Source organism: Medicago sativa, chromosome 2 (assembly GCF_051527215.1).
Source record: "Medicago sativa cultivar Bolivia chromosome 2, Bolivia_mono, whole genome shotgun sequence".
Lineage (NCBI taxonomy): Eukaryota > Viridiplantae > Streptophyta > Magnoliopsida > Fabales > Fabaceae > Medicago > Medicago sativa.
The window spans coordinates 1,614,409-1,637,473 of NC_140750.1; the positions used below are offsets into that span (position 1 = coordinate 1,614,409).

The 23,065-nt window shown below is 32.2% G+C and overlaps 3 protein-coding genes across 4 annotated transcripts; 2 read left to right on the forward strand and 1 right to left on the reverse strand.

The window, feature by feature from the left end:
- Positions 1–593: 593 nt before the first annotated feature.
- LOC146943473 (Intron maturase, type II family protein) lies at positions 594–6,949 on the forward strand. 2 transcript variants are annotated; one of them, XM_085741737.1, is made up of 4 exons: positions 594–902; positions 1,885–4,295; positions 4,938–5,044; positions 6,552–6,949. In XM_085741737.1, the coding sequence occupies exon 2, from the start codon at positions 2,129–2,131 to the stop codon at positions 4,286–4,288; it is 2,160 nt and encodes a 719-aa protein (XP_085597863.1). In that variant the 5' UTR covers positions 594–902; positions 1,885–2,128; the 3' UTR covers positions 4,289–4,295; positions 4,938–5,044; positions 6,552–6,949. The 2 variants fall into 2 exon arrangements, with proteins under 2 accessions (XP_085597863.1, XP_085597864.1); XM_085741738.1 differs by having other exon boundaries at positions 6,608–6,949.
- Positions 6,950–17,076: 10,127 nt separating this feature from the next.
- On the forward strand, positions 17,077–18,687 carry LOC146943474 (akuammiline synthase 1-like). Its single transcript, XM_085741739.1, has one exon. The coding sequence runs from the start codon at positions 17,107–17,109 to the stop codon at positions 18,481–18,483; it is 1,377 nt and encodes a 458-aa protein (XP_085597865.1). The 5' UTR covers positions 17,077–17,106; the 3' UTR covers positions 18,484–18,687.
- Positions 18,688–20,288: 1,601 nt separating this feature from the next.
- LOC146943475 (bidirectional sugar transporter N3-like) lies at positions 20,289–22,420 on the reverse strand. The gene is made up of 6 exons (XM_085741740.1): positions 22,218–22,420; positions 21,753–21,789; positions 21,408–21,618; positions 21,123–21,284; positions 20,920–21,039; positions 20,289–20,821 (listed from the first exon to the last, which is right to left on the reverse strand). The coding sequence occupies exons 1-6, from the start codon at positions 22,270–22,272 to the stop codon at positions 20,528–20,530; spliced, it is 879 nt and encodes a 292-aa protein (XP_085597866.1). The 5' UTR covers positions 22,273–22,420; the 3' UTR covers positions 20,289–20,527.
- Positions 22,421–23,065: the final 645 nt, after the last annotated feature.

The following is a 23,065-nucleotide window of genomic DNA, read 5'->3' on the forward strand; positions in this document are numbered from 1 at the left end:
AGTGAATCGTACCAACCTGAAAGCTATAATTATTGAGAAATGATATTTGTACAACCATTTTGTGGCAATTTTTTGACAACTCTCTCTTTCATACTCACATTATAATTTTATTCTCTTTCTTCATTTTTGACCAATTGAAAGAGAGAAAAATGAAGTTGTCATGGTAGTTGTTAAAAATGGTTGTTCAAATATCATTACTCATTTTTTTGGTACATCACTACTCATTATTATTATTAAATTTAAAAATAAATAACGTGTATAATAAACACCTGATTGTTGTCCCTCCATTAGAACGGTCTCATAACTATTAAAATTTATAAATCAAAGAGTTAAAATTAAAAATTTAATAAAGTCTATGGTGCATCATCTATAATATTGATTCAGTGTAGACATTTAGTGTTAAAAATTAACGGAGATGACCAACAGCATGATATATATAAGGGTGCAATTTACAAATTTTAATAATTATGAGATCATTTTGAAACAAAGAATTAAGTTAAGGGATTGACCGTCTATTTTTTTTTTTTTTTTTTTGTAAAAAAGTGAAAAACAAGAAGTGGCTTAAGAAGGGTTTTATTATCATTGTTGTTACCATCACCGCTCACGGCTCACCACACGACCATATTTCCTTTCACAACCTTCTCACCTTATGTTAGAGAATCAGGGGCTGTATGAACATGCATTCAATTTAGCTTCAGCAACAACACCAAGCGAAGGTTGAAAACGGCAATAGTTTCAAGTATTTCAATTCTTCTCATGTGTATCATATTATCTCATTTCTTCTCCTCTTCTCACTGACGACTCACTCGCCTCACCCTAACGTCTCTATTATCTCGTCCTTGTGTTTACTCTCCCGCTGTTTTCTCTCGTCTTTCTCACCTCTTGTTGTTAGATAAGCTAAGGTAAGCCAATCGATTCTCCAATTTCTCATTTCTTCTCTATTTGAATTGGATTCAAGTATTTTGTTTTAATGTGCTCCAAGTGTTCGACAAAATGCCTGAATGATTAAATTTATGTTACTTCAATGGTGAAAAGGGGATGCAATGAATCATTAACAATTACTTTGGTTTTAACTGTTAATGGTTCTATTTCTATGAGTTTTGTTTACGTGCTAGGGTTGTATAAGTGTTTGATGTGATTTAATTAGGTAGAAGATGGAAGTTTTGTATGGAACTCGAAATTTTCTTGAGGAAATTTTATATGCAAATTCTGATATTGTAAGTGATGTGACGTAAGTTTATGATAAGTGATGATAATGTTGTATTATCTGACTAGTAGCTGTTAGGAGTCTAGTGAGAGAAATTCTGTTAATAGGGATTAATCCTAGAGCTAAGTAATTGTAAATATAACATCGAGGTAACAATTTCTGCATGTTTTTGTTGCTAAAAAGAATGCTACTGTTGTAAATACCTTAGGCCAAAACTCTGTCTTCCAACTTCGTCTTCTTCTTTCCGCAACGAAACGTTACGATGAACATGCTGGATTGTTCTCGAATCTAAAAGGCGCGAAAAAAATTATCCTCCCTAACCCTCATATTATTTAAATTATCCTCCCAAACAACAAGTTTTGTCTATAATGTTAGAATTAATTTGATTTTAATGAGTTTTAATGGGTGGAACGGTGGATTTTGTGTCTATTTTAAATCTGAAAAAGTTAAATTTGAGCATAAACGTGAGTAATTTACCATTATTACTGAAAATTTGTTGACCAAATACCAAACTGTGTGAATCTGTAAAAGGCAGGAATTTGTTTGACTGAAGTTTTAATAGGTGGATTTTTTTGTTGTTGTTTTGACCAAACTGTTGATAATTGATAAACAATTGATTTGTGTTTAATTTTGGTTTATTGATTGTTGCTAACATAGAAACTGTGTCTGAAATTCAGGAAGAACACGTATAATTGTTACCGGCTGTGGAAGTGAACAATGGATGATGCCGTATCAAATCCATGTTACCTTTGATGCAATATTACATGATGAAGGCATCAGAAAAACTTTGAGAAGAATCCCAAAACGCAAGCCATTGATTGATTTGCAGAAGTAGCTTCAAGGGTTTTTGTTGGGTTTTTCTCTTCTGCTCCTAAGAAAGAAATGAAGTCACCTTAATTTCATTTCACTCTTCTTCAAACAATGCATCGACACCACCGTTTCACTCTCTCCACTCTCCGCTATCTCACCCACACAAATCCATTCCCATTCCACTCACACCCCCCTTTCCCTCCCTTACACCCCCCTCGCCACTTCTCCACCACTCCCTTCCGCCGTCCACCACCCGACCCAAACGACCCTTCCACCCTCCTTAAGGAAGACGCTTTCTCCCTCATCTCCAATCTCTGGATCGAAAACTTCCGCCAACCCGATAAACTCATCACCAACCTCTCCTCCACCCTCCGCCGCTTCGAACTCTGGCTCCTAGCTTATCAGAAAGTCACCACCGATGAAACCGGTTCCTACACCCCTCGCTCCTCCATCCAACGCTCTGAACTCGAAAACCTCCTCGCTCTTCGTAACGCCGTCATTGACGGCAATTTCAAATGGGGCTCCCGTCTCAAATTCTTCATCAAATCACCCATTGATAAAACCGATCACGATTCCTTATCCAAAAGAAAAATCAAAATCATCTTAAACACCACACAACCTACACCTTTTCAAGATAGAATTGTTCAGGAGGTTTTATTAATGATTCTTGAACCAATTTATGAACCTAGGTTTTCAGAGAAATCATATGCTTTTCGTCCTGGGAGGACGCCGCATACGGTTTTGAGGGTGATAAGAAGGAATTTCGCTGGCTATTTATGGTATTTGAAAGGTGATTTGAGTACTTTGTTGGATGGAGTAAAAGTAGGGTTAGTGATTAATGCTGTTATGAGAGATGTTAGGGATAAGATGGTTGTGGATTTGTTGAAATCCGCATTGGTTACGCCGGTTGTAACGAGTAAGGTTGATGATAGGGAGGTGAAGAAGAAGAAGAGGAAGTATCAGAAAAAGAGGGTTTTGAATGAGGATGAGCCAAAGCCGGATCCTTATTGGTTGGATACATTTTTTGGATTTGCGCCGGAGGAAGCTGAGAAGGTTCCGAGTTGGGGGCATTGTGGGGTTTTGAGTCCGCTTTTGGCAAATATTGTTTTGGATGAGTTGGATCGTTGGTTGGAAGGCAAAATGAAGGAGATTTACGTTCCTTCTAAGAGTGATGTTATATGGAATAGTCCCGAAGGGGAAGCCGAGCAAGGGAACACTTCTTGGCCGGAGTTTGTGCCGACTAGTGGACCGGATAAAACTAGGAAGATGGATTTTATAAGATATGGAGGTCATGTACTGATCGGTGTTCGGGGTCCTAGAGCAGACGCAGCGACGTTGAGGAAGCAGTTGATTGAGTTTTGTGACCAGAAGTTCATGATCAAGCTTGATAATGAATGCCTCCCTATAGAACATATAACCAAAGGTATAATGTTTCTTGATCACGTGCTTTGTAGGAGAGTTGTTTATCCGACACTTAGGTACACTGCAACTGGTGGAAAGATCATTAGTGAAAAGGGTGTAGGAACCCTTTTATCGGTCACCGCGAGCTTAAAGCAATGTATTAGGCAATTTAGAAAGTTGAGTTTTCTTAAGGGTGATAGGGATCCTGATCCACAGCCTTGTTTTAGGATGTTTCATGCCACTCAAGCTCATACCAATGCTCAAATGAACAAGTTTTTGTCAACCATGGTTGAGTGGTATAGGTTTGCAGACAATAGGAAGAAGATTGTGAATTTCTGTTCTTATATCATAAGAGGTTCACTTGCAAAGCTCTATGCTGCTAAATACAAGCTTCGCTCGCGTGCGAAAGTATATAAGATTGGTGCTCGAAACCTGAGCCGTCCGCTGAAGGAGAAGAAAGGGCAGTCTCCTGAGTACCAGAATTTGCTTAGGATGGGTCTTGCCGAATCAATTGATGGGCTCCAGTATACAAGGATGTCCCTCGTACCTGAAACGGATTACACCCCATTCCCTGGTAATTGGAGGCCTGACCATGTAAAGGCATTGCTAGAATACATAAAATTAGCAGATCCAAAGACTTTGGAGGAGCAACAGAGTTGCATCAGAGAACAAGGTCTTGTTACACCTCAAGATTATATTTCAATGCTTGTTTGGAATTACAAAAGGAACTCTCTTCCTATGGACCATCTCTCGTTAGCAAAGAGCGACGAAAGTGTTGTAGGGAATCAGCATTTGCTAGCTTCCTCAAACCAGGACAACACAAGCAAAGAGGAAGAAAATGATGCAAGGATAAATGAAGCACAAATGTAACAAAAGGGTTCGTAATGTGCACTTGCATTGAAATGCTTTATTTATGCTATTTTTTTTTTGTATGTGTTTTTTGAATAGGATCTTTCAAGATAGTGTTCAAGATAGTGGCATGCTGCCATAGTATTGTCGGTTGTTTACATTACTGTATTTAGTGTTCAAGATAGTGGCATGTTGCTATGGATGGAAACAAGTGGCTAAAAATTATTATTGGTTGTTTGCACTACTGCATATAGTGTTCAAGATAGTTACATGTTGCTTTAGTATGTTATGGATGGAAACATTGCAAAAAGTTGAATTACTTTGATGGAAAAAAGTGTAATATAGTTTGAACCTGGGAAGAACAGTGATTGATCACTTGTTTTTGGCTATTATCTTCCCCTTTAAATTTTTTTTTTTGATGAATAATGTAATTTCTTTGGCCAACATGTAATGTTGACGAAGGGGCCATGGATCACATAAAATTTAGTAAACTAGTGATGTGCCACTTCTGCAATAACTTTTGCAATTGTTTTAATAAGTATGTTTCTTGCTTTTCAATTTATTTTCCAAGCAGTTTGACTGCAAAAGTCTTTTGCATCTATATGTTTTTTTTCTTCCAAATATGAGTTGTACAGAGCAAAAGTTAATATCACCAATACGCTTTTTCCAGAACTTTACACAAAGGAGATTTTTCAGCTTCTTGTATCTGCTTATTCTACAATAAGTGTTGAAGATGCGGCTTTATTTCTGGAATGAGTGAGGATGGTCCTACAAGTTGTAAGTAATTTTATGTTCATTTTTAAATCAAACAATGCATGTCTATTTGTTTTAGCACCTTTTGGATCATAAACAATGTTGCCCTGATATATATTTTTTTTTTACATTAAATAACATCCACAAGCAATCAATGTATTTATTATAACTTGATTATGTTTAACATCATTTCTGCATGACTAGATGATATTCATTAATGCTTGGCCCCTATCCTTTCTTGACGGCCATTGAACCGAAAATATTCTTGCACTCGGATACACAATGTGTTCAGTGAAAGTGGATTCCAATTCTCCTTGTTGTATTCCATACCACTGCTGTCAATATATCTACTAACTAATCGGATTTTTTAGCTAGACTGTAGACTGTAGAGCAGCGAATCAAAATTTTATGCTAAAATGTGATGGGCAATAAGAGAATCTTTTAAGGTTCCTCGTGTACCATGTGATGTAATTAATGGAAGTCATGTAGATATAGCTGAGAGTCCTGTTAGTGACATATATGTTGGATCTTTATTAGCGTAGCTTCTGCACTCAATCTTTAACCTCTTAAATGGTTTAATCTTATATTAGTATCTCCCTTTATTGGGTTTGGATTTAAGTTGGTTTGTTTTTGGATCTATTGACACTGTAGAAACCACAGTTTGGAAATATATGTTTTTTTACGGAGAGCAGTTGCTGAATTTGAGGCTAACTGTTTCTTGAAATTCTAAGTAGCTGACAAGTTTACACTTGGAATGAGGAGAAAACGGAAGGAAATAGAATGAATTTTGGATTATCAATTCAAGAAGTCAGGCAGTGAAAAATGGAGGAAATAATGGGGGTGGGAACCAAAGGGAAAAAAAATGAATGAGAGATTACAACTAACCTGTGCTATCTAATATTATCAGTTTAACTAACCTGTCCTCGTGAGCTTAGCTCAGTTGGTATGGATAATGCATAAAATATGCAAGGTCCGGGGTTCGAACCCGGCCACCACCAAAAAAAAAAGTTTAACTTTTCCCTCTCCCAGAAACCGTAGAGCTTGGATATTGGTTATATTTTGTGCTTCGATTGAGAGAGAGAGAGAGAGAATAATCAAAATTATATTTGAAGCCCAAATCAACATGATTATTGACAGTTGATGATGAATCGGTGTTGTCATATAGCGGCTATAGCAGTGCTTTAGTGCCACAACGTGGTGGAATTTTGACAAACCACTATTGCTCCCCAACGATACTCAATTAAGTCCAAAATGATGTCAAAGTGCAACTATATAGGCACTATAATGCTGTAGTGTAACGGAATTTGAACAATCCACTATTTTCCACCATCTACAATTGACAACACTGGTCAATCTGGCAGGCTGGAAGTGAACATGACAATTACTTACAATGAGCTATCTTGGAAAGGCAGCTCTGCTTGTGTAGTCTTATTTTTGCTGCCTTTTGAAAAATTAATCACGCATTAAATTATATCAACCATCTCTTCCCTTCCTATGATATCATTATAGACTTTTGATTGTATGATTATAGATGTACTACAACAAGGTTGGACCGTGATCAATGCCTCTCGGATGCTTACTGTGCAGAAGCAACCTGTTGTGTCAGTGCAGAAACTTGATCCTCACAAATTGCAACCGCTGACGGAATATGTCTTCCATCTTGAGCATTGAAGCTTTTAATCTTGTGAAGGAATTAGATGAATGTTTTTCTAAAACTCTTCAATCATGTGATCCACCTTTTGAAGGTGTATGAAAGTGCATATATTCTATTGATAGTTTTGGAAACAAGGCAGAATCTTTCTTGTGTTTTAACTTGAGCTCTGATTAGATGAATTTTGCATGGCACTTCTGGTAGTTATTGAACATGCCGTTCTCTTGTATGATAGCGAAACGTATAGAATTTTGCTGATTAAACCTGCTTTTGAGAAATCCAGTTACTCTATTCTTTAGTATAGTGAATATTTTTTCGTCGTATTATTATGTTACTTGTAGGAAGGGTAATATTTTCATCATAATTGGATTTAGATTGCTACTTTCTAGACCGACTAACCGGACAGTGAAACTGTTAACTAGTTAAATAAGGAAAGCTATGATCTCTCATCGTTGAAGTTAACGTGTTAAAACTTACAATAGTTCTTGGAATCTCTTTAACTAAAAATATTAGTTCTTAGAACAGGAATGTTGGGATTTTTAAACTTGTCCATGAACTACAGGTACTATTGCGCTGCCCAACGTTAGTTGACCTGCAAACTTGTGGTTAGTACTTTAATCTAAGACGATGGTGATGGCAATGATCATCGCAAGCATGGCTTATCAGCCATATATATTTAAAATCGTGGCCCGGAACTATCCATGACGTGGAGAATAATTCTAAGAAATAAATCCAAAGCTTTGAGTTTCCTGTCCGTACCTCACACACATTGGTGACTGGTAGTAGCATATTTCAGCATAAAACTACTAGACGGTAGACACAAATTTATTATCCACTTATATTCTATAATAACCTTAACAATTTGGTCCTCTATCTCTACTTGAAGAATCAGCAACAAAATTTGTTAACCAAAAAAATATTATGCATGAATATAAGCAATGTTCAGAATCAAATATAATGTTTCAGTGTATAGCTAATAAATACTATTGTAAAGTTGACCAAAAAAAAAAAAAACTATTGTAAAGTATCTGAAGACCATATTACATCTGTATGAAACCTATCTAAAGTTAACTTCTACCACAAGTCAGTTGTTAATGTGACCTAATTCTCATTAAAGGGAGGTAAAATAACTATAGGATCTGTACCTCTATACACTTCTTCAACATATCGAAACCTCTTATTCTTCCTCCTTAACCGTTCATCTTCAATTTCTGCCAACACATCCTCAACTGAATCTGTGGGTGATGATGGTGAAATATCATCACTTCCCTTACTCTGTTGCGTCTTCGATTGCACCGTGACGCTGTTGCTGCTATTGCTATGGCAATTTTCATCCAAGTAGGCTGTGCTATTACTAAGTTCTATTAGGAGTTTCGCTGCATCAATTTCCGTTAGGGAGAAAAAACCATACTTTTTCTTCTTGGGGTTCATCTTTTCGCATGCCATTGAGAGAGGGACAGAGGTCGCAGGTTCTTTTATACATTTCTTTCCATGTTGTACTGTTTTCTGTTTTATCCTTGTCTTTTTGTATATGTATTTTTGCACAGGACCTTCCAAATATCTCTTAATGGGTTTTCTGTATTTGGTAAAATCTGCTTTATGGTGATTTTGATTATTGTAGTTATTTTTTTTCTATTTATGTCTTTGTCATGCTTTTTGTATTTGAACCACACGCTAACGTGTCGGGTTCTAAACATCTTTCACCAAGTTATCTTAACGAGTCCTTCATTGATAAGGATTGTGATTTTTATAATCTCTATTTTTATTGTAGAATTCTTCTTTTTAGTAGAATTCTTAAAATAAAAAAAAAAGTATAAAATTTTGATAATTTTTAATAAAGGAGAGAGAATTATTATTGTTTAAAATTATTGATTTTGACCTTTTTTTTTTCTTCTTCGGTTTTTTCTAAGTATACAACTGTACACACAATGATGTGGAATCTTGATCATTAAAAATTAATGAAGTGAGAATATTTGAAGTTTAAAAAGAAGAGAGATGACTATTAAAAGTTGGGATCAAAACTGTAGAAAAAACTGGAGAGACTCTACCGGAGGGATTCTTCTCCCAAATAAACACTTGTCATGATCTATTTTTTATTCATTAATTACATATTTTTCATTTTTTTTATAGTAAAAAGGATATTAAAGGGAAGGTAATCTATAAAATAATTAATGTAAATATTTTCTTTTTCATATAAAACCAACTTTTTTTAATGTTCCTTAATCTTTTTGTAAAGTTTTTTTTAGGAAAATATATTTTGGTCAAGTTATTGGATGTTTTTCATTTGTTAGTTTTGACCCGTTTTACCAATGAGAGAAAGGGTGGGTGTAGTTTCCTTTTTCAAGCAGGAATATATTGTGATGAACATATATGACTTTTGCTATTTAAAAAAAAGAAAAATATGATATTTGTATGACTATTTTGGAACAAATATTCTCTTCATATTCACATTGTGATTTTACGATCCATTTTCCTATGTCTCGGTTTGTTTTTACCGATAAGAGAGAAAAAAATTATTTCAAATGTTGTCACAAAATAATTATATAAATATCATTGCTATACAATGAATCCGAATTGTTTCTTATTTTTTTCTTCTTCTTTTCAAAAGCGTATTATTTGATGTTGACTCTGGGTATATGAAATTTCTTGCTCCCTTCTATGTCCTTTAGAAGCTTCACCGAAGAAGATCCCAAGTTTGGTAAAGAGTTATACATTAGTGTTAGTAAGCTTCTTGTTCACATTTTGTAAAAAAAAGAAAAAGAAAGAGTTCCTTTCTTGTTGACATATACTCCATAGACTACTAGTACAAAGGTAATTAAACGAGTCTAGCATGTTGTGTTTGGGATTGAATCATTTTTCATGGGTAACTAAATAAATGTCCATTCAAGAGTCAGGGAAATTAAGATTACAAATTTTTTCCTTTTCTTTTTGCAAAGTATTCAAAATGTTAACAAAATATTCAATTTAGTACACCTGATTAGTGATTTCATGAGTACATTGGGTAATTGGAAATATTTCAGGATTTATATGAATGAATATTTTCTAAAACTCTTGAATCACGTTATCGACCTTCTTGAAGGTGTATGAAAGTGCATATATGCTATTGATAGTTTTGGAAACAAGGCGTAATCTTTCTTGTGTTTTAACTTGAGCTGCAGCAAAGTGGCCTAGGACTTTATACATCAATTTATGGTTCTAGGTTCGAGTACTCTTTTAAATTAATTCTTTAAAAAAATAAGGAAAACGGGCACAATGGGAGAGACCTATTATACGATTTTTTTTTTGGGTAACAATCATGTGTGGCTATAACTACGCATAGCCCTATGGTGGATCCGCCCCTGACTTAAAGCACTGGTTAGGTGAATTTTGCATGACACTTACAGTAGTTATTGAACATGCCGTTCTCTTGTATGATAGCAAAAGGTTAACTTTTTTGCAAATTAACCATGCTTTTGAGAAATCCAGTGCCTCTGTATACTCTTAAGTATATATACGGAATATTTTTGCATGGTATTAAAATATTATTTATAGGAGGATAATGCTGATAGTTAATACCTATTCTCATCATAATTGGATTATGCGTTGCTACCTGCGTATATGTGGTATTCAAATCCAAACCAATCAATCCAAATGATTAAACTCAGGTGGTTAATAAGCTCTATAAAAGAATAAATCGTTTGTGAAAACCCAAATGTTAGGCTAATTAGAGTTTACTTGCGAATAGTACTATTAGCCTTCTCTGTTGAGTGTTTGAGATTGGCTATAAATAAGCCTCCCTTGTATCATTAGAGAATGAATGAAATCAATATTTTCGAATACATCGAGTTCAATTTTTAGGTGGAACAATTCTCGATCAAACTTTATTTGCGTTCCGACTAAACATTGGATTATTAACGCTCTTTTCCTAAGTAAACATGAGGGTTAACACAAAAAATCCAAATGAATCCAAAATTCCAAATCAAAACTGCCAACTAATCCAAAAACACCGAAAACTGTAGAAAATCAAATATTATTATTAGATAGATGCATTTGGATATCGTTTGCGTAAACCGCATTTCTTATCACTTTTCTAAAACCAAATTAAAAAAGCAAATGAAATCGCATAAGTAAATTTTAATACTTATTTATTTATTTTATTAGTATAATACATTGAATTATATAGTTTATTGGTTTTTATTTCTTTTAAAAGAATACTTATTAGTGTAATTTAATCTATTGTTTGTATTACTTCATATGTTTCAAACATAATCGATCATTTTCATTCCGCAATATTAATTTATGATATATTTCATATTATACTTTCTATGAAACATACCGCATTTGTGTAATATTAATACTAATAAAAAAATTACAATTGTATTTTGATATAAAAAATCAATCCAAATAAAACATAATTGGATCGTATTCGTTTTTTTTAAGTGCCATCCAAATCGAAGTGAACCGTGCATGATTATTTATTTTTTAGATCGGATGATTTTTTACCTCAAAATCGATCTAAACCCCATCGCAAACCCCCTACTTGCATCCAACAAACCAGAAAAATGTTAAATAGTTGAAGAAAGAAATTTAGACTCAACATCATTGAATTTAAGTGTTACAACTTCCAATAGTTCTTATAACAGGGAATAGCATGATTTCTTAAACTTGGCCATGAACAAAGGGTACTTTTGTGTTGCCAAACATTAATTAAACCCCAAACTTCCGATTAGTACTTGAATCCATGGCGATTGAGTGGATTACTTGCATGTTAATCATCATCGCAAGCATGCCTTTCAGTTTCCATACCAGCAAGATGTATTTGACTCACTGAAGCACATTGTCTTGATTCTTTGTACTTGTTGTATTTCAATTTGGGTTTCTTACGTGGAATGTCCTAAAATCGAGGTCTGAAACTATATAATATAATAAGAAATAAAGATAAAACCCTAGTAGACGGTGATGCAATTTTATTGTCCATGCATACTCAACGCGACAAGCTAAACAATTTGGTTCTCTCTATTTAATTTCTAACACTTGTAGGCGTTCAGAAATCAAGCATAACCACAATTACAGTGTTCAAAAGTAATTAAAATAATGTCTATATAAAAAAAGAATTAGACATAATGCTTTGGAGTATAGCATCCAAAGACTATATTGTAACAAAAATAAAACCCATCTAAAATTAGCTTCTAACACAAATCAATTGTGAATGTGACCTCATTCTTATCAAAGGGAGGTACAATAACTATAGGTTTTGTTGCTCTATATAACTCTTCAATGGAACGCAACCTCGTTTTCTTCCTCTTTAATCCTTCATCTTCTACTTCTGCTAACGTATCTTCAACCGGAACGGAGAGTGATGATGATGAAATATCATCACTACTCTGACTTTGTTGCAGCTTAGATTGCATGGTGACGCTGTTGCTGCTATTGCTTTGGTGATTTTCATCGGAGAGGATTGTGCTAGAATGAGTCTTTTCGTCGCTATTGCTAAGCTCCATTAGAGATGTCACTACATCGAACTCTGTTAGGGTAAACAAAAACCTCTTTTTGTTCTTGAAACTCTTGTTTTTGCATGCCATTGAGAGGAATATGTAGCTATAAAAACCAAAAACAGAAGTTGCCAGTTATTTTATAGGGATTTGTTTTGGTACAATCTTTTTATAAGATTTATTTTTTTTCTTCTGTTCTTTTATTTCTTGGTATAATCTTCTTTACTGATTTGATTTGTATTATTTTTTGGACAGGACTTTTCTAATATCTCTTATGGATTTTTTTTCTCTATCTGGTAGATATGCTTTTTGGTGATATTAATTGTTGTGATTTTTTTTCTATTTATGTCTCTGTCATTGTTTCTGTATTTGAACCACACGTTAACGTGTTGGGTTCTAAACTTCTTTTTCACCAAGTTATCTTATCGAATCCTTCGTTGATAAGGATTGTGAATTGATTTTTATGTTTCCTTGCTTTTAATATATCGGAATTGATTTTTATATTTGCTTTTAATATATCTAATAAAGGAGGGTAAATTATTATTATTATTTATTAGTTCTGATTTGGAATTTTTTGCCTTTTAGATTTTTATGTTTGCTTTTAATATATCTGAATTGATTTTTATATTTGCTTTTAATATATCTAATAAAGGAGGGTAAATTATTATTATTTATTAGTTCTGACTATTATCTTGTACAAAAAAAGAATGTTAATATCTTCTTTTTAATATATTGAAATTATTAATTACTAGCGTCAAAACGCCAATAACATAGTCTTTTCACTTTTTTAATATGTTTAGTTCTATTTTTTTTAGAGTAAATTACACTCCCCTCTCCTCAAAGATGCTTGAATTATACTCCCCTCCTATGTTAAAATATACACTTAAAATCTACACTCCCCTCCCCTATAAGATGCTTGAATTACAACTCTCTCCCTTAATAATTAAATATGCACTACACTTTAATCTATTTTAATATAAATAAATATTTTTATGATATATACTAATTTTGAACCACCATTTAAAAAAAATAAATTCATTTCTTTATAATTTAAATGTCAATGATAATTAAATTTAAATATTTTTCTATTAAGTATATAATTTATAATATAAAATTAACTTTTAAATAACCATACTTTATTGTCTTTAGTGATTTTTCACATATTTTAATTTTATTTTTGTTTGTTTCATATTTTATAATAGGACTTAAAATTATATGTTAATGAAATTGTGAATAAAAAATAGCGAAAAATATGTATTCAAATTTTGATTATATTAAAATAGACCCGTAGTACTATTTTTTTTCGAAGTGTGTTAGATTATTATTTTTTTGCTAGATTATTAGAAATAAAAAATATATTGAGGGAGTAAAGTGTAGATTTTAACATAAGAGGGCAGGGGAATGTAATTCAAGTTTCTCTTAGGGGAGGGGAGTGAAATGTTTTCTAATATGTTTCGAATGAGAGGGGAAGGAAGTGTATATTTTAACATAAGGGGGGAGAGATGTGTAATTCAAGCATCTTTGAGAAGAGGGGAGTGTAATTTACTCTTTTTTTTAATATACTACAATTACATGAAAACTTAACCTTTATAAGGAGATTTAACTACTTTTTTTAATTTAAGATTTAAATAATATTATGCTAGGTATTAGAAACCTAATTATTACATGAAAACTTAACCTTTATAAGGAGATTTAACTACTTTTTTTAATTTAAGATTTAAATAATATTATGCTAGGTATTAGAAACCTAATTGTGTGATCAGTGGATGCTTTAGCTTAGTTTAGCAGATTGCTTGGAGTACAAGTAATATTGGTCTTTACATCTTAAACATGTACATGGCTATAAATTGACCTATCTCGTATCATTAATTGTAGAATTGAATGAAACACTCTTTACATCTCATATATTATACAAAAAATAAAATTGTAATAAATTGTAATTTGAATAGTTTAACCGAAAGGTATAATTGAAAAATAAAAAGTCATTGTATAATAATGTATCCTCTTTATTTATAGGTATAAATATATTTTTCTATATTTATTTTGTAGGAAAAGAAATACTAAAGGGAAGGTAATTTACCAATAATGGAATGACACAGTCACACACAAAGTCAAGCTCTCCAACTCCAGCCTCAACCATCATTTTAAATTGATTCCCTGTTTTAGCATTCAATTCCATGAGTGAGTATAACATGTTTATTTATTTATTTTTGGGTTAAATATGTTTCTGGTCCCTATAAATTAACAAAATTTTTGTTTTAATCCTTCTAAAATTTTCCTTCAACTTTTAGTCCTTATAAAATTTTCAATCACTATTTTCGATCCCTATTTTTAAGTAAATTTTTGTATTTTTTTTTAATGAAATTGTGCAGAAATGTGTAGAATTTTTGTATTTTTTCAATCACTATTTTAGAATTTTTTAACATCAAAACTATCAAAATTCATATTTAATTCATGTTTTCTAAAAAAATTCTAACTTTTTCATTTTGGAGAGATTCTTATAATATTATAATTTTTTTTTTTGCAAAATTTTATTCAAAAATATGAGTTCTACGTATGAGTTTGCTATAAGACACAGATGTATACTATGAGAATGATTATCTTATATGAGAATAATCATCAATCATTAGATAAAAAATAAATGGATAAGATTAAAAAGTCACATATGTACCTCACCTTATTATTTCCCTTCTCTCCACAATCAGGATTTCTGCTGCCATAATGTTATAATGGTTTTTTTTTTCCTTTTAATCACCACCATTTCCATACCTTGTTTCTTCATATATTTCATGGATCGGTAAAGTATAAAAACCATTATATCTATACCAATTCATGGCTCTGCTTCATAATAATTGTGGTTCGCACTATAAGTTCATAATTGTGTATGAAAAAATGTTAGAAATACTCTCTTTCTTAACACTTCAAACGTAGTGCGATTGGTAGTGTGAGTATTCGTAATTGCGATTGTTCATAAGCATTGATGCAGTAGTTTCCAACAATTTTGCATGGAAAAATATTTTTATACATTCTTTATCTATACTTCGTCAATCGTTAAAAGAGAGATAAAAATAGAAAGAATTATGTGATAGATATGATAAACAAATGATACGAATAGAAAAATAAAAAGAAAATAAGATGCTGAAGAACGTAAGAAATATGATTTTGTATAGAGATTAATTTTATTATTTTAAGTATTTAAAAATTTTCATCTCTATTCACTTCCCTGCTATCTTGTCTCATCTAATAAAAAATGGAAAAAGTCCCAAAGCTGCTTCGTTTGCATGTGGTTGGTAGCTTGACTCGTGATTCAACCCACGTGCACATCACCATCTTGATACACATTACGTGCAAGGCCAAGTCAAGATCCTCATTTCTTTTCTTCTTCATTTGAGTTTTTGACTCGAACATAATTTATTCAAGTATCTTGTGTGTGGAGTTGGGTTCTGTAACAGGAGTCAGGAGCATTTATTTTACATGAATTTTAAACAAATGAGTTGAATGTGAGATTTGGTTTTTTGAAGGGGAATGTGAGATTATTTATATTTAGGTAATTAAAAGAAAATAAGTTAAACAATAAATTAACGAGATTAAATGATATTTTCCATTAGTGTAAAATTAGTTCACAATCAATCAGAGCTTGCCAACACAACATAGAATTGAGTAATGATTGTTTATTCAAAAGAGGAAATTATATATGATCACAATTTCAAATAAAAAATATTTAGACACATTCATATAATTAAAATGATAAAAATTAAAACAAAATAATTTATCACATCAATTAAGATCATTTAATCATATATTTTTTAATTATGTCATTTTATATGAATGTATCCAAATATTTTTTATTTAGAGTTGTGAACGCACCAAATTAACTTGCTCTTTTCATACATAATGTGATAGATTGAAGAGTTGAGATTAAATGCAACTCTTATAATAAATTTATATTGACGGTGTATATCCAATTAATCACTAAATTTAGAACTAAAAATGAATTCCAACAATAAATTTTAATTCATTTTAATGTAATGATTTTAACTCTATGTCTTACAATTTTAGGGAAGGCAATGGTGTCTCAATCTCTTTCTGTTTATGAATCGTGTCGTTCGAATTGCATACGTACTCTCAAATATTATTTGTTTTAAAATATATGTCGTATTTTTACACGTACATTATTCACATTATTATTTTGACCTCATTTTTTTAACTTATATATAAACACAAATGTTAATATATAAGATATTGTTTTTCTTCAAAAAAAAAAAAGATATTGTTTGATTTACCTCGATAAATATTTTTAAAATATTAAATTTTTATAATTTTTTACTATAAGTAATTAAAAGACATCAACAATCAAAATTGTGTATTGTATATGCAAAGTGACTGTGCGACGTATGTTTTAATACAGAACGAGCACCAACAGTCGAGCATGGCACATTTGATTTTTTTTTTGCCACATAATTAAATTTAAACTTGCAATAATTGATCAAATTACTCAATCCTTTTATGCCCCTATTTTCATGATTATGCCCCAAGCCCCCAAATGTGACGAAGCTTGCTTTATATATATAGACAGACACAGTTACCTACATATTTCTCACTATTCCACTAATATTTAAACTTTCAACCTTTATATATTTATATTTGAGCATCTTTTATTCTTAATGATGTTGAATGAATTTTGGGTGTACGAAAATAATTCCTCTTAAACTTTGACAAAAACTTAAGGTAATACTAATACATATCATAATCATAATGTATGAAAAAAATGACTTACCATGACATTAAGTTTAACAATTCAAAAATAAATTAGAGTGTGGACGTGTGGTGTCGTAGTCAGCACCGCCACCGCCATGCAACAAATAAAAGCATTTATTAATTCGGTGAAGCTATGTCTCAAAGTTTATAAATTGTGGTATCAATGATCAAAGTAAAACACAACACAAAACAAAGCAAAGAAAAAAATGGTGAAACAGAACTCAAGCAGTAGCAATAGCAACAACTGCGAGATCATAAAACTTGAAACCTTGAACACAATACTTATAAAACCCTCCAAACCCACACCACCACACCTTAAAACCTTCAAACTCTCTTTATTCGACCAACTTTCACCTAATATCCGTGGTAACACCACTTTCTTCTACCCAAACCATTCATCTGACTCATTCTCCCAAAAATCAAAACTTCTTCAAAACTCACTCTCACAAACACTTTCCCTTTTTTACCCTCTAGCCGGACGTGTCCAAGACGCCACCACCATTAACTGCACCGACGACGGCGTTTTCTTCGTCGAATCACAAACCACCACCACTCTCGCTGATATCCTCACAAACCCTAATTTCAACACACTTGAATGCTTCCTCCCAACTACCGAATTAGAAAAACAAAACATGCTCTTAGTACTCCGTTTCACTTTGTTCAGTTGTGGTTCCACCGCAATTACCGTGTCCCTTACACACAAGATCGTTGACTTTAACACACTCATCACATTCCTAACCACTTGGACCGCCGTCTGTGGCGGAGCACAACGGGTTTCACTCCCGGACTTAACCACCGCAACCACTCTCTTTCCACCGAGAGAAATTCCTGGTATGTCCGCTTCCATTAAAACTTCAACCAAAAAATTCACTTCTAGAAGATTCATTTTCGAAGCTACCAAAATAGAAGAACTCAAGAGAAATATCAAAAGCAAAATAGAATGCCAAAACGAGTTTCAGTTTCATCCTTCTAGGGTTGAAGTTATTCTAGCTCTCATTTGGAAATGTGCTCTTTCTGCATCTTCTCGTTCAAAAACGACGTCGTTTAAGCAGCGTTCGATTATGTTCCAAGCAGTGAACCTACGTCCACGAATGGAACCCACCATACCGGAAACCGCCGTCGGAAACTTCGTATGGCCGTTTGCGGTGACGGTAGAAGAAGAGAGCCATGCAGCGTTGCATGAGATGGTGAAAAGAATGAGGAAGGGTATAATGGACTTTATAGAAAAGAAAGCAGAGAGGTTTAAAGAGGAAGGTGGGTTTAAAGTGGTGATGGAGAGTTTGAAAGAGAGGGTTGAGATTTTGAAAGGAAACAATGAGAATAAGAATGAGGGTAGTTTGGTAATTTACAAATGTTCGAGTTGGTGTAAATTTCCATTGCTTGAATTTGACTTTGGGTGGGGGAAACCTGTGTGGAGTTGTAGTGTGAATAATTTGGTGAGTAATACGATTGCTTTGATGGATACAAAAGAAGGTGGTGGAGTTGAAGCTTTTGTTACTCTTGATGAGGATGAGATGGGGTTTTTTGAACAAGATCAAGAGTTGCTACAATATGCTTTGCTTAATCCTACAATTATCATTTGAATTTAAGCACTTCTCATGCTGCCATAATGTTTATATTATCCACATCCATTCGTAGAAACAATCATATGTTTTTCAAAGATCCCTTAGAACATATGTTTTATTGTGAAAAATATATCATATATGTTTCATAAAAAAGTAACAACCATTATGTAAAATATACTTGAAAGCATTTTGGCTTAATAAATTTATGTCTTTTTTTTGTAAGAGATGGTTTGACCTTTGGAGGCATTCTACTTTTTTTTTTTTTTTTTTACAAGAATTGGAAGCATTCTACTTAATAATTTTTTTTTGGTTACAACTTAATAAATTAACATAAGACAAAATCCTTCAAAAAAAAAATAACATAAGACAAAAAAAAAAAAGAGTAATTCATTTTGGGTATCTTATCTCTCAGCTAGTGGACTATACTGTTCCATATAACATTTATCCAACTCATAATATTTTTACTGCAGTGGTGAATATTTAAGCAATGAATAAGGTACCATCGCTTAATTAATTCCTTTGGTTGTCGATTGCAAGCTTAAGCAGTGCTATTTATCAAGAAAGATTTTATGAAACTGTCCCGAAATTAATGTTAACCAATAAAATTACTGTATGGCCGGAAATCATGGGGTGGTGGGTTATATGGATTTTTTTTTTTTTTTATGAAACAATAATCATATAAGATTGAAATTCAAGGGACAGTATTGTGCCATGTCATTATGGAAGCAATCGTGATTTTCCTTTTCGCTTTACATAGCATTACGCTAATTATATATGGAAAATGTTGTAGATCACGACAAAATTTCAAGCGAAATTATCACTATCTTGGTACTGTAGCATGATGTCATCTTTTTTTCCAGCCATCCTTGATTTATGCCAAAGAAAATCCAACGGTGGTCTTGAATTCACGAACTCTCGGGGAATAACTTGTCGCTATGAATAGCAATACTCATTATATAGTGGTATAGAATGGTAGCTTAAATAAGATACTACGTAATTTTTATGGAACTCAAATTGTTACATAGATGTCCTCCAATGAAAAACAAAACAAAATAATAGAAAAGCTATATAGTGAGGGACGGACATATGAACAAAGTTTCAATGTGGCACCTGTGTATAGTGTATAAAACTCAACAATGAAACTCTTGTTGGAGAAGTTTTAGCATTTGCCATTTAGCAATGACAAAAACGTTTGTTTTTATACAGGTGCCAAAGTTTACGCCATCCTTTTGTACGTAACATCAAATAATCAAGTTTGAATTCGTTGTGTTGTTGAATAATTAGCCACATTATCGGGGCCAAAGTACTGGTTTTGTCTTGTGTGTTAGACCTTACAACGTGTATGTGACTCTATGTTTGTAGATGTTCAATTATATATATTTTTTTATAAAGAACATTCAATTATATTTTGTTAACTAAGAAGTAATATTACTTATAAAATATAATTAAACATGTATATTTAAGTCCTACTTAATATCTAAGTTATATTTACGTAGTAAGTTTTTATACATGTATTACAATTTATGGATATATATGAACTCTTATTTCACTACCAAAAAGAGAAACTCTTATTTTACATATTTGCTTTAAATATAAGAGTAGATTATATGGTGTAGTGTTTGACTACGACTATGTTTGGTTTGAATCTTGGTTGGTAGAAACTAAGGACAATTAAATTTACCCTTCTTGAGCTTAAGTATAGAAAGTGCAATGCTATTTGTGGCTAAAGGAAATAATTCAAAGTTTTACGAATTGTTAAAAAAGGGAAAATATTTTTGTCCGAATTTGTGGCCAACATTTTCTTATACGAACACAAAAAGAAGTAAAATAACATAATTACTAAGTAGTTAATTCACTAATTGAACTAATTTGATGCTTGAACACATGCTACATGATGAAGGAAGGAGATTAGATTAATGAATTGCTTTTGTTGATCTAGAGATACATCAGATTGTCCTCGAAGCCATCATCATCCACACTACATTTTTTTCACAAAACAGTGATGATATGCATGAATGCATATATTTTTCCACACTAGAGAGTATATAATATGGTCACACTTTCACACCACGCATTTTAATTCTATAGCTTCCACGTTGTTGTCATGCTTCTCTTTTGCATCTTCCTCACCTACTTTCTTAACTTGAAATTGTTGGTTAATCACGTCTTCAATACTCTCTTTATTTTCATCCAAAGGAATTGGAAACACTTCTGAAGACCCTAACGGGTTCACAACAACAATGTTAATCACTGCAGGCTCTACTTGCTCCTTCTCCTTTGCAACACCATATTTCGAGTAATAGCCATATAACACCATCTGAATTATTCCAAGTATGAATCCAACTACATTTGGGAGCTGCAAAAAAAAAAAAATTAATTAATAATTGGTATACATAGCTGATAATTGTGATCATTTTTATTTAAATAATTTAATTTAATGCAATATATACTTACAAAAATGCAAATATCCCTTTTAACAAAACCGTATAGAAACCATACTACGGCACTCAATGTAAGAAAAAGTGACAAATTGAAGGGCATAAATTCTACACTCTTTGTTTTAACGACCCGTACCTACACATAAATAAATAATGAGTTTGACAAAAGTTATTGATATAGAAATTAGTTGAAATTGAAATTATATATACTTGACTTACCACAATGCTTAGTGGTGCTGCAAAGACACTAATTGATAAGGATGTACAAATCCATCCAAGGACTTGAACACGGTGGTTTTCAGGTATAGCAAATTGTACGATCAAGAAGATCAAGACAAATGAAACCACATTTAACACCGTAAAAAGTTTGATGGTTAATTTCTGCAATTAAAAACAAATTAAACAATTTTTTTTCTTCAATAAATAGAATAAAACAACTTCATTTTGTAAAACAAAATGTAACACATATATTTTTAATCAATAAATAGAATTTATAATATTTACCCTGGCATCCTTGGTTGCATAGGCTATGTACATGATACAGTAGATAATCTCTATGACACATCCAAATGCGTTAATCGAAACAATGAAAATTGTATTTGTTTGAATCAATCCATAGTATAGCCAAAGCATTGAACTGAATAATGCTACCAAGTATGGTAGTGACTGGAAACATTCCGTGCTTTTCTTTTTGTATATTTGGATAAAAGTAGGCCTGCAATAATATATACAACATTTAAGCCAACGAAAAAAATATAGTTAGTTCAGTTTTTTATATATTTAATTTAATAAACTTATAGTAAAAATCGGCATGATTTAATAATATATATTCTGTTTAAATTTACTTACAGAGGAGCCAAGTACACCATGCAGGAAATTATGTTACCTGCAAATCCAAAGAAAAATATGTTAATTTGTTAGTTTTTTTTTTAAAAAATATTGAAAAAATGTAAACTAACGGAAATCGCAAAGTCCCATTTTATTAAAAGAGAAGGAGGAGAAAAAGAATTTTCAACAACTATATAAAAAGTTGGAATTTGTGATCAACCCATACGTCAACTATAATTCATAGCAATGGGGCTATCACCTATTCACTACTTCCAAAAAATGGAAAATAAAAGAAAAAGAAATACGTACTATAGGAACTTGTTGGAAAATAAGATAGTTAAAGATATGAAAAATCATATATGAGCAAGAAAATTATAAAGGAAAAGAAAAAGGTATAAACCAAACACATTTTCCTGAATCAAGAAAGAAAGAAAAGAAATGAAAGAAGGAAGAAAGAGATCAAGAAAGAAAGAAAGAAAAGGTTACCTAGTAAGCCAAAAGCAATGACTAAAAAATGGTTGTTCATCGAAATCATAGCCATGATTTTCTTCTTCGTTTTCTTCTCAAGATTTTGATCTAGCAGAAGAAAATAGCTAGCACAAGGTTTCTTTGGGGTTGGGACTTGGGAAGAGGAAAACCTTATAGGTTGGTTTTTCTTCCAAAGCAACCCCTTAATGTGATGCAGGTACTGAATGAAGATTTTGTTGAGCAACTCTTGCTATATATACAGATACGAACACTGAGTGAGAAAGTTTAATAAAAAGATGAAAAATATGAGCAAAGAATTAAATAAAAAAAAGGGAACCAAAAACAGAAAAAATGGCACAAAGTATGTATTGTTATGTTATTATTAGTGAATGTGCATTCATGTGTAATTGAGTCATTCAGGGTTCATGAAGGGTTTATTCATTTTAGTAGGTAGCGTGCCACAAAACCATTTCCCTTCCCAATTCTCTTGAATTATTGCCTACGTGGCACATCAATTGTGTATAAGAGGCAAAAAAAATTATAACCTATATATAGGTCATCAAACAAATTTGACAAACCCAATTGCATGAAACTCATAAGAAACTAACACGTGGTAAATAATTCTTGTTTAGGAGAATTCTTTTTATCTTTTTTCTTTTGGTAGATAGCATATAGGAGAATTCTTTACCCTGTAGTTTAGTTTAATATATGCAAAAATAACCACTTGAGTTGGTTTACTAATGTTTATTTTGTGACTTTAGAGTGTGTTCTCTTAATGTTTTAAGTTTGATCATTTCGTGTCAACTTTGATAAGTTGGTCTAAACAAAACTTTGATCTGATTTTAAATGAGGTTCTTATAAGTGGT

Coding starts and splice junctions, on each gene's coding strand:
- LOC146943473 (XM_085741737.1), top strand. CDS start 2,129: ATGCATCGACACCACCGTTTCACTCTCTCCACTCTCCGCTATCTCACC.
- LOC146943474 (XM_085741739.1), top strand. CDS start 17,107: ATGGTGAAACAGAACTCAAGCAGTAGCAATAGCAACAACTGCGAGATC.
- LOC146943475 (XM_085741740.1), bottom strand. CDS start 22,272: ATGGCTATGATTTCGATGAACAACCATTTTTTAGTCATTGCTTTTGGC. Junction 21,285..21,407: donor ATGCAACCAAGGATGCCAGG/GTAAATATTATA, acceptor TTTTAATTGCAG/AAATTAACCATCAAACTTTT. Junction 20,822..20,919: donor AAAGGGATATTTGCATTTTT/GTAAGTATATAT, acceptor TTTTTTTTGCAG/CTCCCAAATGTAGTTGGATT.